The sequence below is a fragment of the Camelus dromedarius genome, chromosome 5 (assembly GCF_036321535.1).
Source record: "Camelus dromedarius isolate mCamDro1 chromosome 5, mCamDro1.pat, whole genome shotgun sequence".
NCBI classification, from domain to species: domain Eukaryota; kingdom Metazoa; phylum Chordata; class Mammalia; order Artiodactyla; family Camelidae; genus Camelus; species Camelus dromedarius.
In genome coordinates this window covers 64,181,733-64,199,735 of record NC_087440.1, presented here as the reverse complement: position 1 = coordinate 64,199,735, position 18,003 = coordinate 64,181,733, and the positions used below count along the sequence as shown (strand labels likewise).

Sequence of the window (18,003 nt, the reverse complement as noted above, 5' to 3'; positions counted from 1 at the left end):
CAGCTGAGAACTAACTGCACTGCTGAGCATGACGCAGTGCTTAGCATCTCTGAGGTTCCCACTCAATCTCTGAGCATCATCCACCTTGTCTTGTTTTACTAGAAAACATGAAAAATGGTTTGCAGGTTCATATTTTTTCTCAGCTGTTTTTTTCCAATTGTATATACATGAGACTCAAAATATTGCGTTTTCAGTTAAGTCAATAACCACTTGACCTCGAAGGCAGAATGGGGAGTAGAAGAAGCTGTCAATTTTTAGTGAAGAAGCTTTGTGGGGAGAGATTCAAGACTTGGATTAAACTGGTCAACTGTCTTTGTCAATCTGTTCAAATTACTGGAGTGGGGTGTGATCTTGTTCTCATCTTTAAGTCAGCAGGGTGTAAGTATGCTTTAAGCTTATTACTTATCTCCTTCATGCTATCAGTGAGGTATTGATCTTTCCTCTGGCAAGGGTCCTACACTGGCAAAACTGTTGTGGAACTGTGCAAAAGGCCTGCATGGGATAAAAATCACTCACCACGGAGGCACCAGTATTTCTTGAAAGTTATGGCTTTTGAAGTATTAAAAAATTCAGTAAACAAAGTGAGATTTCAATTCCTCTGCCTGTAACAAACTTTTAAGGAGCACCTGTTATATTCTGACAATATTCTTGATGCTGCAAGCTTTATACTTTTCCTTGACTCCTCAAAAAGACTGAATGAAAATTATTTGTGCCAATTTAAGTACATCCAGGTTCTCCTCTAAACATTCCAGGTATGGCATGCATGCTAGCAATCCTGGCTCCCTTGTGGAAATGGCCATATGAAGTTAGCCTTTTGGATTTAAAGAGCTAATAGAGGCTGCTAAATTAAATGAAGGGTCACACCTTCACAAATGGCTCAAACTGTCTCATCAACACACTGTTATTTCCAGTCCCTTTAACACTGAGTTAAGTCTAGGTTTCATCTTCTAAGTATTTTTAAATAGCTATCCTTGGGAATAGTTAGTAAAATTAATTTATCTAGTACCTCAAGTATCCTAAAAAGATTAAATCTATGAAGGAGACTAAGACTTTCAACACCCTGGGTACTGTAGCTGTAACTGCAAACCATGTGTTATCTATGAAATTTATTTACCTTTATATTTATTATTTATTTACCTTTAAATTTATATATCTTTAAAATAATTAGCTCTGAAAGATCAAAGTGATGGAAACAGAAAAATCATTGTAACTGTTCAGATTCCTATTCTGCTATAAAGAGAACTGAAGCTGTAGGTGGCACCTAGCAAATATTTCAATGGCAAAAAAAAAAAAATCAAAAGTTAGACAGTGATATTCAAAATAACTAAAGCAGCAGCATCTTTTTCTTAAAAAAAAACCCCAAACCCCCACACTTTACCACCCTGACTTATAAACTCAAGGCAAGCAGCTTAAAACACTAGCAAGGACCAGTGTGATAAATTCTCCCTCATACCACACGTTATCATTAGTCTCGAACAGGTAAAAGGCAAACAACCAACATAACTTTTAATTGCATCTTAAGGCTTTTTTTCCTCTAGGAGTCAACTTTCACTAATTAAAATTATGTTAGCTAAACCCTCCTTTTGAAAGGATCTGCTATATTGATCCTCTGGTCACCTATCCTTATATTACTACATCTTGACTAAAACAAAGGTAATAGAATTAGGGTCTTAGTAATCATAATTGCTTTAACTGGTGACAATAAGGAAGAAGCCTATGGTTAAATATCCCAGAAATTTATTTCATGTTTGCTTGATACATTTTATATAGAAAGGTTGGGACTATTTGCTTTGGATGCCCCTGGTAAATCTCATGGAGGCACTGAACTACAAAGATGGGAGCCAATCTGGAGACATCAGAAATAGAAATCACAAGCCCAATTTTATGACAGTTCTTAAACGTTTGTCTCTAGTGAAATCAGGCCACTCCCTTAAAAAATGCTCAGTGTGTTGGAGCTACTGTGTGAAAACAGCTGACATTTAGGAGGGCATTTCACGTTTTGGTCTGCTGGAACGTTTAAATACTTAGAAATAAAAAATATTCAGCTTTGAAGTTTTCAATACTGGAAAACTTTCAAGTCTAGGGTTAACAGCCAGGAAGGCTGCTTTGTGATCCTTAAAGTGGACTCCGTCTCCCACAAAGTTAATCTTCGGCTTTGGCTTCCATTTCTTCCGCATCATCATCTCCATCTACTTCGGCATTTTCTCTCTCAAGCCTCTCCAGCTGCCTTGCAAGTTCCGTCTCATCTGTATCTGTGACCACTTTGGGCTGTGGAAGCAGAGGCAGAATTTCAAAGTGAAGTAGTTAAACAGTACATAAATTAAATTTCAATATTACTAACTGCCTGGTATTTTAACTCTTAAACAGCTCTGCTGTATGTCTTTACTTCTGATTGCTGAAACATCACTAATAAATTCCAGTAGATAAATAATGGAGGAAATTTATGAGGACAAAACAACACAGGAAAAAGAAATGTATTAAAATTTAGCAGAGTTGTGATCCTAAATGTATCTCATGTTTTAAAAGACAGCGATTAGATATTTTAGAATGCAAGTCATTTAGATGATTTGAATTTCTTCAAACCTTTAAGAACAAAGCAAAAGACTCCAATATTGATCTCACCTCCATTTGAACATTGAAGACACCCCTCTTTTCCTCAATCTTTTCTTTTATAACAGCCATAGCTTGATTAAGGACAGAGAGGCCTTCTGTTCTCTCCAGGGTGGTTGTGGTCATTACATACCGAGGAGGAGCTATTAGATTAATCTAAGAAGACAAAAGTTCAATTATGAATGTACCTGTAGAACACACAACAAGTAGGGTATTTGAGAACTGTTTTGCTAATCTGCTGCCTTAACTATAAATCACCCCAAAACTTAACTCCCAATTCAGTCGGTCAGCAATGTGGGGTGGTTTGTTAATGTAGCAAAAGCTCACCGATGCTGTGATCTAATTTAGTAGTATAAACAGTCCACTGCAATACTGAATATGAATAATTATGACTCCGGGGTCTCTGGCAGCTAGACTAACTATAGCCACCATCAGCATAATGGATAATTTGTCTCTACCAAACAGAAATTCTTATTTGGTTCTAAACTAAACTGACAGAAGAAATTCTAAGAGATTCTGAGTAACAATCATCCAGTTGATTCTATGGGCATTATGGGCACTGTAAGGGAGGTTTAGCATAGCTGTCCCCTGGCACTAAGGACCAACAGGAATCTGCATCCACTGTGACAGGAGCAGTAGATAACAAAAAGCCTGCACTGAATTGTAAACATCCCCTAGAAATATCATCAAGAAACACTTTTCATAACACTTGTTATAAAACATGATCATTAAAAAAATTCTGATTTGGTTTGGTTTAGGTGGATTATTTCAGCAGGGAGGGAGAAAACTGACTACTCACCTTGATGGGCATGGTTTCTGTTGAACAATTCAAACCTGCTCTCAGGGCTTCTTTTACGGCATCAATGCCTTCATAACCATAACAAGCCACTTCAATATCTAAAATTACAGAAATTCAAAAACTTATACCAAAAAATGCAAAAACATTTAAAGGTTTAAAAGAAATCAGAGATGTGGCATATACACTAGTATTCAAATACTTATGAAGGCTTTCATCATCCTTTCAATTAGAAATCAATCCCAGTTATTAGCTTTGTAATTAAAATATCTGAATACACAGTGAAATTATATCTTCTCATCCACATCAAGCCCCTGAATGATGAATGTATAAAAGACAGAGAAACTTAACGAATTCTGGTTATGTCTGGGTTAAAATCATGATTCCAACCCCTCTCTGCTTCAGTTTCTTATTTGTTAAATGGAAATAAAGAGGGGTGTGATGAAGACTAAATGAAATAATAACCACAAATTGTTTAGAGCAGTTTAAAAATTGCATACCCTTGACCCAGCAATTTTAAGAATTTGCCTTACAGAACACTTGTATAAATGGTAAATGTATATTTATAAGGGTGTTAACTTGCAGTGTTTTTTTGAATACAGCTGACCCTTGAACACCACAGGCCTGAACTTCATGGTCTGCTTACACATGAATTTTTTTCAGTAAACACTGCAACACCACGAACCACGGAATTTGAACCCTTGGATGCGGAACCACGGATACAGAGGGCTGACTAAGTTACACATGGATTTCTGACTGTGCGAGGGTGGGTAACCCTAACCCTTCTGTGGTGTTCAAGGGTCAACTGTAGTAGAAAGACTGGCACAACCTAAACACTCATCAAGAGGAGACTGGTTGATGTCAAGATTTACCATTCTATGGATATTACCTAGCCATTCAAAATGAGAAACATCCCCATTTTCCATAGGGAAGGGCAGCCATGAAACACCAAGTGGAAAAACTAGTTGAAGATTTTGCATAGTAGGACCCCATCCTTACAAAAACATAAATTCATTTACTTGTGCCAATTTTTATGCATGTTATGATGATTCAGTAGAAGCAAAAATAATTTATTTTTCTTGTTATGAAAAGGAAACATTTAGAAAAAGTTAGATATTCATGTAGCAACATGTTCTTTGGTGAGGCTCATTTTTTAACAGCTTTTTTGTTACTGCAAAATATTTTAAACATTATTTTAAAAAATCACTTACCTGCTCGAATTTTGACAGCCTGTGGGGTCAAACGCCTATTAATATTGTTAATGAGTACTTCCCGTTCATCTTCATTCAAATCTAAACTATCCAAAATAGATGGGTCTCTGATAAAAAAACAAAACATACACCCCAAAAAGTAAACGTTAATTTACTGATAATTATGATACCAAACACAACACCACAGAATAATGTTTAAGAGCACAGGCTTTAGTGTCAGAATCTTAGCTTCACACTTAAATAACTGTGTTTTGGGGCCTTTCCAGATCTTATTTCTCAAATTTGTAAAATGATAAAATTGTATGTCACTGGACTGTAGTATTAAACGAGATAATGCAAGTAAAGCACTTAGGCCAGTCTGACAAACAGAAAACACCCAACTGATTATTAAAAGAAAAATTTTAGAGATTTGGCTAAAGCAAGCAATTTAAAACGTCTCCTAAAATAGGCATAGCTCAAAGTTATTTCGAGTTCAATTCCAGACCATCACAATAAAGCATCCACCACAACAAAGCGAGTCACGTGCTTGGTCTCCCAGTGCATAGAAAAGTTATGTTTTGCCAAACTGTAGTCTATTAAGTGTGCAATAGCATTATGTCTAAATAAGCAGTGTATATACCTTAATTAAAAAATATTTTATTACTAAAAAAGTCTAACCGTCATCTGAGTCTTCAGCCAGTGGTAATCTTTTTTCAACAGTAACACCAGAAGTCACTGATTACAGATCACCATAAAATAATAAAATGAAAAAGTCTGAAATATTGCGAGAATTACCCAAGTGTGACACAGTGAAATGAAGTGAGCAAATGCTGTAGGAAAATTGGCACCAATACACTTGCTTGATGCAGGGGTGCCACAAACCTTCAATTTGTAAAAAATACAGTATCTGCAAAGCACAATAAAACGAAGTATGCCTATACATCTAACATCCCACTATAATTAAGTATTTCTATATAATTAGCAGTCCCTCCTTCAAAGAGCTTGAAAAGAACAAAAACATGGAAAAAAATTAAAAAAAAAATATTGTTTTTAACGTGTATCCCTGGGGTGAGGAGACAAAGGTTTATTTCCAGTTGGTGAGGATAATAAGGGCTTCATGGATGAAGTGGCATTTCATCTGACCCTCCTAAGTGCTACAAGACAGGAACCAAGGTCTTAGTCAATGGTATGTTTGCTGAGTGGATGAACAAATGGAAAACATAAAATAATGACTAAAAGAATGGTAGGATTTTAACAAAAAAGGGAATAGGTTGGGAGGAACAAAATATTGTTTCCAACTATCTCAGAAATCGTACTTAATTTAAAAAAAATGAAGCACATGTGGTATAGAATTATCCTGAGTTAAATCTGGACAGTTGCAACATGGCTGATGAAGCAAGAAAAGAACGTTAAGGGTGATGAGTGAATGTTAATTTGCTAAGATGAATGTTAATTTGTTAAGAATGCTAATACTGAGTGGTAATGGAGGGGGTGCTGGAGTGGGAAGCTGGGGCCAATGATGACAGCAGACCAAGGTAAGAAATGTACTGACTGAGGAGTATAGGACTGATGTCAGGGAGGACAGAAACATAAAGCAGTGCTTGATGGTAAACAGCATAAACTCTGAATGGAAACAGAGTGCCTGAGTTTGAATCCTGGCTCTACCATTTGCTAGCTGTGTGTACTTGGACAATTTAACTTCTGCCTCAGTACCCTCATCTGTAAGACAGGGATAGTAACAGCACTTACACCAAGGTTGTTGTGAGAATTATGTAAATGTTAGCTGTTACTCTTCTCACCTTTCCCACAATGCGGTATGAAAAAAAAAAAAAGTCCCATAGGGGGAAGGGGGAAACTGGAAGGAATTTGGAGCCCCAGATGAGTGGGCTTGCTGGAGGCTCTAACAGTTCTAAGTCCAACTTGGCCACTCTGCGGGCTGAGGACACCAATATCCCCTGGCAGCACAAGGGCTGGGAAAGTAACAGTGAAGTGGTGAGGCCGCTTGTGGAGTATTAACATTTAGGAAGAGGTGGGAAGTGCAGAATTAGAGACAGCAGGTACAGAGAAATTAAGAAGTCTGGGATGTTAAAAGGAGAGGACACAGTGCTTGCTATAGGAGAAAGTAAAGGTAAGGCTGAAAAATTTCTTTTTCAGTATAAATGAGAGAAATCAGAGCACATCTTTATGCTGATGGAGCAAAACAATAAAGAGAAAGGCTGAAGACCCAAGAGAGGAAATAACGAATGGAGAAATCCCTGAGGAATAGCTGGGCACAGGTGGTAAGGTTAGTTTGAGAGGAGGAAGGAAAAGAATTCCAGTGTGACAGGAGCTCAGGAGGTAATGTCAGGTGGGATGGAGACAGTGGAAGGAAGTAGAGGCAATCCTGCACAGTGGTTTCTATTTTCTTTATAAAATAGGCAGTGAGTGCATCAGGTTAGAGTGAGGGGAGAGGGGTAGAGTGGGTATCTGAGGAAGAGCGTGGAGCTCCAGAACAGCCAATCTAAGAATGGGAGGAAGAAGTGACCAGGACCAAGGAGAATGTGGGACGGCAATTAAGGCCCAGCTGAGGTTGGAGACCATGAGTATGCAATGGCACCAACCTGCAAGACTGTGGTTTTTCCTAGCAGCACCCAGCAGTCTACAAGTGCAGAGAAGGCAGGAACATCGATCCAAGGCTGGATGTAACAGAAGGAAAAACAAGGCAAAAGCTCATGATACTGGCAAGAAAGTTGTTGAAATGATGGACCATGCTGTGTTCATGCTGAGTAAGAAAGAGAAGAAAGGATGAAGACAGGGAGAAAAAAAAAAGGTTTGGAATCAGAGCTTGATGTAAGAACTAAGACAACATAGATTAGGGCTAACTATGTGGGAGCTGGAAGGACAGGAGGCTGTGGTGAAAGAACAGAATGTGTGAATAAAGTTTTGGAGGCAGAGGAAATCCTGGTGATAGTAAGACCCAGGGTGAGGCCTTATGGAAGACTGGCTAACGTGGTGTGAGCTGAAGGTCTAAAGAATTGAAGTAAAAAGAACAAGAGGTTACAGTTTTAAACAAAGCATCTATGTTGGCCCTGAAGTCACCTAGGACAATAGCAAAAGTAGGGGAGGAAAACGTGTAAGGCAGTAGTGTGAGAGGAAACCGTACGGTCCATAGGCTACTTAAGTATGGGACCCCAGATTATACAGGCTCACTGCACAGGACTGGCCCGAATCATGAGCCTTTTATGCTGAAATATTTTAATCTCAATTTGGCAAAGACTTAACACATAGATGTTGTGCTATCAAATGTCAGGCTCTCAACCTATGTGCTAGACCCAGCAGCGGTATGAAGGGAGCAGAGCTAAGAAGGTGTTCTTACGAGACTGCATGCTTAAATGCATCATAGGCACCATATCCGGGTCTCTTGTACTTGTCATCAAAGACCCAGGCAGTCCTCTGGAACAGGCTTTCCAGCTGCTCGTCCTTGGTGTATTCTAACACCTCAGCAACATGACGCAGAATGCTGTAAACCTAGAAACAAAATGAAGAGCTAAACAATTCAAATGTAAGAGATCAATTTAAAAAAAAATTTGTACATTTTAGTACACAGCACATAAAAACAAACCTTTAGTTACTCTGACTACAATAATTCTTAACAACAAAAGACTGCCATACAACAAATTCTTCCTCCATAGAGAAATGTTTGCTTTTCCATAACACTTAACTCAAGTTGGTATAACAAGAAGAAATAGAACAGCACTTACAACCTAAGACCCAGATCAAGTCAATGCTAGGACAAACCCCTCTGAATGTGTTTCCTCACCTGGAAAAGGGAAACACTAGTATTTCCCCTTTGTGCTGTAGAGAGCTCTTATGTACATCAAATGTATACAACTGCACACCAGGAAAACATAAACGGATAAAATTTGTACATTACACAAATTTAAAGCTATTATTATTGCTATTCCATATGAAAGCATGGGACCAGGATGGAGATTTTAGTATTTCTTTTGTTCTGTTATCCCAATAAGATCTACTAACATACTCAGTTTACAATATCCTAGGGTAACAAAAACAAAATGCAAGTTTCTTAGAGCAATGCTTCTCAAATCTGAATTCTCAAACTTGGTGGGACTTGAGATCCTGCATTTCTAACAAGCAGTCAGGTGATGCCAAAGCTGTTGGTTGGTTCAGAGACCATATTCTAAGTGCCAAGGTCTTAAGAGTTTATCAAGAAGGAATTTTACTGATAGTGTTTTCAAATGTGCAAACTACACTGCAGTAACAGTAAACATATCAGTAAAACAAAGAGAAAGATTGAGGTGATGGTCTGATGGCTTTTAGATTTTTATTCTCTTTTATTGGTGTTAAGCAAGATTTTAAAAATCTCTTCATTTAAACACTGCTTTCTTGGCATTTTATCCTGAGGACAGAAACACACATGGCAGAAAAGAACAAAATACACAAGAGAAGGATGGAGAAAACAAATGATAGAAACTGCTGTTAACAACTGAGGATTTAGGGAGTAAAGGAAAATCTAAATAGGATCAGAGAATAGAAAAAATACAGAAAGATGAAGAGTGAAGAAATGACTGTTTTTGCTTTACTAGTGCTTACTGTGGATAAGAAGGAAATTACAGCAAAAGTATTAAAAGGAAAAAAGAATTAACTAACAAACTAGGGTGGGTTGGGAGGAGAACCATACTAAGTAATAGGCCCTTGCCTTGCTTTCTTGGATTCACAGACATTTTACAAACCCTTGGCTCATTCTTAACATACAATAGCTGGTTGTCTCTGTGACCCTTATTCCCAAAACAGGGTTGAAAGTCAAAAACTACATGTTATGATAATCCAAGTCAGCTGAAATCACCCACATTTTAACCTACAATAGCTTAGAAAACGCTGATGTCTAGAACTGATCTGAGAATATCACACATCAAGCCAAGCTTTAAGGTAGTAACACCATGAGATAAAAACAGTGAAGTCACACTCTCTTGAAATTAAATCTTCAAATTATTTTTCTGTGTAACGTAGAACTGGAATTGGAAATATAGTTACAGAAAATATAGGTTCTGTTTCTGCCAGGAACACACTGTGCAGATTATTTATTAAACATGTCAAATAGTGGACTAATTTGACTAAAAAATCAACTTACAGTTTTGGATTTGGTGAATTTGTCTTCACATTTGATTGCTTCCTCTGGAGAAACTCTTCTTTTTGACAAATCAATATACCCTATATAAGAAAATTTTGAAAAAATTACCTGTCCAGGTGCCAATGAACCACAGTGACAGATTTTCACAACCAGACTGTAGAGCTGGCATACCTACCCTTATTTCCCACTAAGATTATATTCACAAAATATTGCATAGGAAGTACAAGATGAGAGATTTTTGTTTTCAGAAATGCATTTTAAGCATGTAATGTATATTCCCTACTACCTTGGTAGAGGGAACTACTAATAATTTTCAATTACCCAAATGAAAGCTGAAGTCAAAAGATTCTGTATTTATCTGGCGTTCATTCATAATGGGTCAACTGTATTTATTATATTTTCTGTATTCTTAAAGCTCTGGCATTGCTGGCCTGCCTGGCCTCAGTGGCCCTACTCCTAGCACTAGCCAATCCTCAGGGATAGCAAAGGGCTCCCCTGGAGCAACCTTTCACATAACTATCAACCAACCCAGGGCCCACACCCCTAATCATTTCATTCAAGATTCACATTAAGCCAATATTCCCCCTGCCCTGAACCAACACAGGGCCAGCTACCAGACAACTCAGGACAGCCTTGATGCACCAAGGCCTGCCAAGACCATTCAAATGAGCCAGCCCTAAACTCTTTTCCCTGACCTGCCTTGTCTTTCCCATGGAAACCTCAATAAAGGCTCTGGCGTAGGCTTTCCTCTTGCTCCTCCTGCCTCCTGATCAAAACTGGCGCTTCCTCATGTGGCTCTGTGTGGCAGGCTGTGTCCCCATCTCTTGGGAAACTTAAGTAATAAGAATCTTCTTTCCATGGCTTTAGTCTCTGCATGTCACTAGTCACCTCCATAAATTAAAGTTCCGTGGGTACAAAAATGAGATAAGCAGTCAAATGTATTTTAAAGAATTAAGAGGAAGAAAATGGTCTTTTACATTTACCCATATAGTCTCCATTTCAGGAATCATGTCTCTTCAGCCTGAATAACTCCCTTTACTATTTATTGTAATGCAGGTGTATCTGGTAATAAATCCTCTTAGTTTCTATTTACCTGAAAATACCGTCATCTGATCTTCATTGTATAATAATACTTTCTTTAGATACAGAATTTTGGTCTGAGTTTTCTTTCAGTGTTTTAAAGACATCATTCAATGCTCTGACTTTCATTACATCCAATAAGAATGCCATAGTAATTTGCATTACTGTCCCCTGTAAATAATGTCATTTTCCTCTGGCTATTTTGAAGATTTTCTCTTTATCTCTGTTTTCTGTTTTTCAACAGTTTGGTGTGCCTAGACGTGGTCTTAGTATTTATCCTGCTTCAGGTTTACTGAACTTTTCTAACTTGTAAACATTTTATCCCCTCAGCAAATATGGGAAACTTCTGGCCATAACTTCTTCAAATATATTTTCTGTTCTTTCTCTTCTTTTGGAATAGAGCTTTTGATCATTGACAGGTTGGTCTTTTTTTTTTTCTCAGTTCTTCAGATCAGCTCTTTTTAAATAAATTATCTTCAAATTTCAAGGAGCTTTCTGTCATCTTTTATCTGCTATTAGTCCATCCACAGAATTTTTTAGATACAGAATTTATTTTTAGATATAGAATTTATTTTTAGTTCTTTATGAGATTTTCTAATTTCTCTATTGAGATTTCATCTTGTTCATTTATTATAAGCATATTTTCCTAACATCCTTGAGCAGTTATAACTTTTGCTTTAAAATTCTCTGCGTAACTCCAACATTAAACCCTAATGTTTCCACTCATTACCTTTTCTGTATGGGTAATATTTTCCTATTTCTTCAAATACTTACCAATTTTCAATTGTATCCTGGACATTATGAAAGATATGGGGCACAGACTCTGAATTCCTTCAGGTTCCTCTCACGAATACTGAATTTTTGTTTTAGAAGGCAGTTAACTTGTCTGAATTCAAAACCACAAAGCTCTGTTTCCCCAGGTAGAAAGCAAGTGAAATCTGTTTAGATTTTTACCCTGTTGGCTTGCTTGCAGTCTACCCTGTGTATTAGTAGTTTCAGAGGTCAGCTAAAGAGTTCAGCAGAATTTATATATAAATTAAGGACTCCCTGTGTCTCTCCTTTCTCTAATCCCCATCACCACTTTCTAACTGCTGTGGTTGTCCAGAACTCTCGTCTCTGGCTATCAAGCCAGTAAGACTGTAGGTTTCCACTAGAATATCTGCTGTCCTGCTTGGAAGCTATCCATAGCATGCACTCAGAGAAAAAGCTGTAAAACTTATCCAGTGTAGTTCATCTTCCAAGTGTTGACTTGCCTTCAGTTCTGGTCTGCTTTTGGTTGCTCCCATTGTCTTTGGGTACTTTTTACCACCCATACAGATACTTGTTTAGGGTTTAAAGCAGTTATGTTGAATGGCTTGTCCAATAGGACTTAATCTTCTAGTATCAGAAACGAATCCCCTCTATAGGATCTTATGCACTTTTTCTTATCTTACTCTGGAGATATTTTCATATCAGAATATTTAGATCCCATTCTGTATAAAATTGCCTCGCATAGATATGTCATGATTTATTTAACCACGATGCTGACTGTTGCTTCGTTTTTTATTAATACTGTACAATGTTGCAATGAAAACAAATTTTTACATGTATCTACTATACTTATACAAGTATCATGTTTCCTGACTGCAGTTGAAAATGTATTTGATTCTTTCTTGTGTATATATTTTAGATAACAGGAAAGCAATCTATGATAAGACATCATTTGAAGTCCTACCAGGGCAGTGATATGAAGACTTACACAGTGATACGAAGTTTACACAAGAATAATTTCAGTCTTCATGTAGTTTGATACTTAGGGGCATGGAGGGGGAGTGGACACCTACAAGTAAATCATATCAGAGCATTTAGATTAAGCAATGTGCTAAGTGTCAGTCACCACCTAAAGGATAATATAAGCTATCTCTGAAGTTTATTGTCTAAGATTTTAATAATCAGAAAAAAAGTTACGTATAAAATTAATCATTTGCAGAATTATCAATTAACTCTATGGCTGAGGAAATTCAGAAAGACAAATTCAATCAGGATGACTGGTCTTTTAAGCATGTTGGTAACTCCCTGACTGAAACAAACACCTAACCAATTATAGTGAGATGACGGAAATCAATTATATTAACTACGTTAAGCCAGTTGAAGACAGAATCTACTTAATGATGTTGTACACTATGTTTAGGAAAAAAAATGTGTTCATGAAGGTGAAGATTTACTTGGGGCCCAAAAAAGGGTACCCAGTGAGTAAATAAATGAATCCCTATTCAGCACTGCCTGAAAGATGCCACAGGATCCGGAGGTCACAAATATTCTGATTACCAGAGAGACATATAATCTGGGTTTTGGTTGTGTGTTTACAGTATATTGCTTTTTTCAAGACATACAATATTCCTAAAATCCACTTATCTCTGTCCTATTTCCACCGTTCACCCAATAATCAGACTACTAATTTAGCTCTAAATCAGTAAAAAGACATGACAAATATGAATGAGCTAGTACTCTGATTTGCTTACTTGTCTCTTCAAGTTTGGTAAGTTTGATACTGAGTCAATTATCAAGAGCCTGATAACCACTGGAAATAAAATTAAAGTTACTTGACCCACAAAAACTAGTCCTGGGATATATTTATTAAACCACTAATAACTTAAAAGGTCTTACTTAGATGGTTAATTGGCATCCTTCTCTAACAACTTTCTATGTAAAAGAGTTTAAGTATAAAAGGAGGTGTTTTATTTTTAACTGCAGTAGGCAATTTACAAAAAATATATTTTAAAATAAGTCACTTTAAATCTGAAAAATTTCAGATATCAATTATTAAATATACATTATTAAAATACATATGATTTTAAATCTTTTTTTCACTTACCTTTTTCTTTGTCCACTCTAATGACAACCACACATTCATTCCTGCCAATCCGGATGAGTTTGTTTATAGAACGAATACGCCTTCTGGACAACTCACTCAGAAGAATCATGCCTTCGATGTTGTTGTATTCCAGCAAGCTGACATAAGCCCCCATTTCAGCAATAGACCTTACGTTCACCATCACTACATCTTCCACCTCAGGAAATTTGTGCTGATAAAATCTACAACTTAGACCCGGCATTCTGCAATTGAAACAAAAAAATCAAGTAAGTGTTGAGTTAAGGGCAATATAAAAAAAGTAAATTTTCCACATCTCACCACTTGAAGAAGTTACTAGTCTTCTCACCTCTTTAAACTTCTTAAATGAAAACAGATGAATGTGTAGGAATCAAACTTTAATTTTTATTTTGCTCCACATTTTGTAAGGCTTGGGTGATTCTCTACCTTCTAGTTTCAGAGGAATCATAAAAAATAGTGACCATCTATAAAGTAATCTGAGACTGAAGGATTAAAGACTAAAATACTATTTTAATACTTTAAGAAATTACTAATGATAGGAAGCATCACTATTATAAATCTATCAGTAAAACTAAAGCTACTCTTTCCCCAAGTCAGCTACGACTTGATATGCTACCATCCACGATATAAGAAGACTCTTTCAACAACTCAAACCCTAACCCTAAGCATAATCAAATGATACACTCCATTGTTTACTACAGCCAAAACTACAGTATCACATGTCAAGATAAAAAAATTAATCACAAAAGGTATTAAATTTAACTAAAATATATCCTCCTCGCTAAATTTTTTCCTATTAAAACAAACTTGAATTTAATTCAGTTACCATAATTTCTAGCTCCTACTTTTCCCATTACTCCAAATATTTTTCTCTTTCATTGAATAGGTATACACAAATCTTGAGAACAGCTTTATAGATCTCCATTAATATACAGCTCAAGTTTCTCTTAACCTCCACATATTAAATACTTAAATTACTTAAAACTATTCCCTTTGATCCACCCAACCTACTTTCAGCACCACTCCTTTTATGATCCACAAGCCCAAAATCATACCATGAGTAGAAACAGATTTTTAAAAGGAAGCTCTCAACGTAATCATAGCTGATGACTTTCATGTTTTTTAAACAACTGATTTACTGTCAAAGCTCAGAAGATAAGCAGTAAGACCTAGAGTCCAATGAAAAATTTGTGAAAATTCATTTACTTATTTTTTTCTTACTAATTGGGAAATACAGCTGCCATTACTAATCTTAAAGATGGAACATCCACATCCAGCTCATACAGCAGCAGAGTTCTGTTACAGGGCAGTCTGAGAACGGCTAACTGCACCCGCATGTATCTTCCCAGTGGCTTACCCATTGATTTATACACTTTCTCATTACCTACAAGGTCCTATAATCTGGTCACTGCCTATTTCCCAGAGGTACCACTTTCCCCCTAAATTCCCCATTTTATAGATGAAGAACATGAAGCATGGATTAGGCATCTTGTTCTGTTACTTGCTAACAAGTGATAAGAGCCAGAATTTGAACTTCTTAAACCAAAAGCACTATCAGTATTCACATTCAGTGCTGGAGCATAAAACCACAGATTATTGTAAACTTTGAGCATTAATTTACCCTATTTAACAAAAAAATAAAGCAGCATATTAGTAATAGTGGCAGAGACATATTTCTCTTGAAGCTTGACAAAACAGGGATTTAGCAAGTAAAGGGAAGCAGACATTCAATGGCCAGAATTACCCACTATAAAACAGCTGAGTTAGTTGTTTCATTTTGTAAACAGAGCTTTTTTCCCCTCTCCCTGGACAACTGTCAAATATATGTATGGAAAGTACTAACATTTGAGGGCTAAAAAACTTTCAAACTGAGTATCAAAATAAATGCCATGGTAATGTGTGAAACAGTTTTAAGAGATTTAACAGGTGTTAACCACTTTTACTTACCAAGTTTCTTCAAATAGTAAAGCTGATAAATTTGGGGAAGCAAGACTTAACTTGATTGTTAAAGAACATAGGCAATACTATAAAAGAATCTTGAAGAGAGATATGAAAGCTACTGTTTTGAGAGATACAAGTCTCTCTGCAATATATAGTGCAAATAAGAGAATACTGCTGATGTATGCTATTCACAGTAAAAGAAAGTAGCTAGTAAGCACAAAAAGAATCTATTTCACAAAGAACCTGCATACTGGTAGTGAGATTTTGAACCAATCTCCTTATTTATGCTAGTAATGACACTAATTAAAAAAAAAAACAGGAAAACAGGAGTCCCACATTAGATATCTATCAGCCCTTCATATAATTTTCAAAGCACCATGACTTCTTCTGTATGGCCCTCAAGAAGTCCTCAAGTAGCACAGTGAGCTTTGGGAATAGCTCTGGACACGGGTTCCAGACTTTGCTCTCCTACTTAGTAGCCGTGGCTGCTTGGGAAATGAATTCCCATTAACCGTAGTTTTTTGGTCTCTGCTTCAGTTTTGTGGAGGGTATCAAATGCGATAAAATACATGTGAAAAAATCTGGAAAGTGTAATGTGCTATACAAATACAAAATGCTAAAAGTCACGAGGTGTCATTTCCATTTTGTAATTTAATTCATTAAATTTAACAATTATTTCTGCGGCGTCTACTATTAAAATAAAGTATTAAATGATGTCCTCAAGGACAAAAGCTTAATAAGTGTAACAGAAGCTAAATTCAGGTCGTCTGACATTAAATCCAGAGTTTCTTAACCCACAGAACCTCAATATGCCAGAGTACTACAACACAACATCTGTTCTTCCGTAGAGAATACCCATCTTTTAAAAAAATCAACTGAGCTCCAAGGTAATTTCAAATACCCTGCATTGTCAGTAATTCTGCCTGCGGAATTCTGGTAACCAAATTCTGGTAACGGATACAGGAAGTCCACATTCCTTTCCAAAATAAAGTATGATGTGATAGAGACAATTCCTGTGATAATTCTAATCCGCCTCTGACACTGTTACGCTCTCTGAATGCTAGTTTCTTATATAGAAGTGCTACATGGAAAAAAAAATTAAGTGCTACATGAATAAAGGTTTTAAATTACTTCACTGTAGTTGAAATAGGAAACAACAATCTCTACAAACATTACTGTGCGTCTTTTGAAGATCCTTGGAGAATCAGTAACTGTTATTTGGCATTAGATGAACTGAGAATAGGACGTAAAGCAACATGTAATTCTCAAACTGCTGACAGAGTTAACAAGATTTTTTCCTTGAATAACAACTTCAACAGGGAGAAAAACCAAGACTTCTTTGCTACACCTTTTTCTCCAAGAAACAATGTTTCTTATTTAATGAAAATTAAAATAGCCTAAGTTGGGGGGGTAATAAAAGACACCTAAAATTCCCTTATCTCATGTGCTTTAGTTAAGCTTAACTGTAAGATCACAGCGTGTAATTCTACTCGTTTATTCTCATCGGTGCCGAAACACTGCAAATCGATACTAAGAATAGCCTCTTCAACAGTATCTTTCAGTTTCAACGTAAGGACTCTTCTACAGAAACGCACAACTCGAGCGATAAGGTGACAGGAGCTTCAATTTTTAAAAGTTAATTAATCAGACGAACAAACTATTCTTGGATCCTTTCAAACCCAGCTCCTGTCAATAGCGTGGCCCATCCTACGGGTTCCTTGAAGTACCCGGTCTGGATTTCACCTAGAGGTAGTATTTGCTGGGGCGGAAGGAAAAAAAATAGGGTGGAATTCTCAGACCCGGAGAGAGCAAAGTGCTCGGCGTCCCAGGGCGGGGGTGTCACTGCGTCCTCCCGAGGCCGCCCCACTCCAGGCACCCCCACTTTAAGCATACCGAAGAGGCTGTACAGTCACCTATCCCACTTCCCGTCACGAGACTCCTTCGTACCCTGACACCTGTACAACCCAGGAAGACCGACGCGGAGCCGGCGGGCGGTGGCCATCGTGTCGAGACACTTCCCGCGCAGGGATGGGAAAGGGAGGGGGTGGTAGCCTGGGGCCTACGCTCTTTCGACCACCCATGTCACTGGACACAGCCGAAGTCAAACCTTGGAAAAACCGATCTGAGGGACTAGTTACCTGAGGTATGTGTGTGAATCCCGCACTGGGGTCCCGCGCCGCGCTTGTCAATCGGAGAAATCAGACGCCAACGACCCGCAGCAGCCGCCGATCTTCCTCAGCGTGCGCTTCGCGCAACCCCACCGCGCATGCGGAACCACCTCGCAACACGCAAGCGCCGACAGGAGAGCGCCCCTCTTCGTCACTGACCATAGAGTCCAGGTCCTCCGACAACAAGGAAGAGTGTGGACCTTGGGAGTACCGGA

At 37.5% G+C, this 18,003-nt stretch overlaps 1 protein-coding gene across 1 annotated transcript; it reads right to left on the bottom strand.

The window, feature by feature from the left end:
- Positions 1-1,720: 1,720 nt before the first annotated feature.
- Positions 1,721-17,901, bottom strand: EIF2S1 (eukaryotic translation initiation factor 2 subunit alpha). Its single transcript, XM_010976619.3, has 8 exons — positions 17,759-17,901; positions 13,662-13,903; positions 9,728-9,807; positions 7,952-8,103; positions 4,618-4,724; positions 3,410-3,507; positions 2,623-2,766; positions 1,721-2,268 (listed from the first exon to the last, which is right to left on the bottom strand). Exons 2-8 carry the CDS (start codon positions 13,900-13,902, stop codon positions 2,143-2,145), a joined length of 948 nt encoding a protein of 315 aa, XP_010974921.1. The 5' UTR covers position 13,903; positions 17,759-17,901; the 3' UTR covers positions 1,721-2,142.
- Between the last annotated feature and the right edge of the window lie 102 nt (positions 17,902-18,003).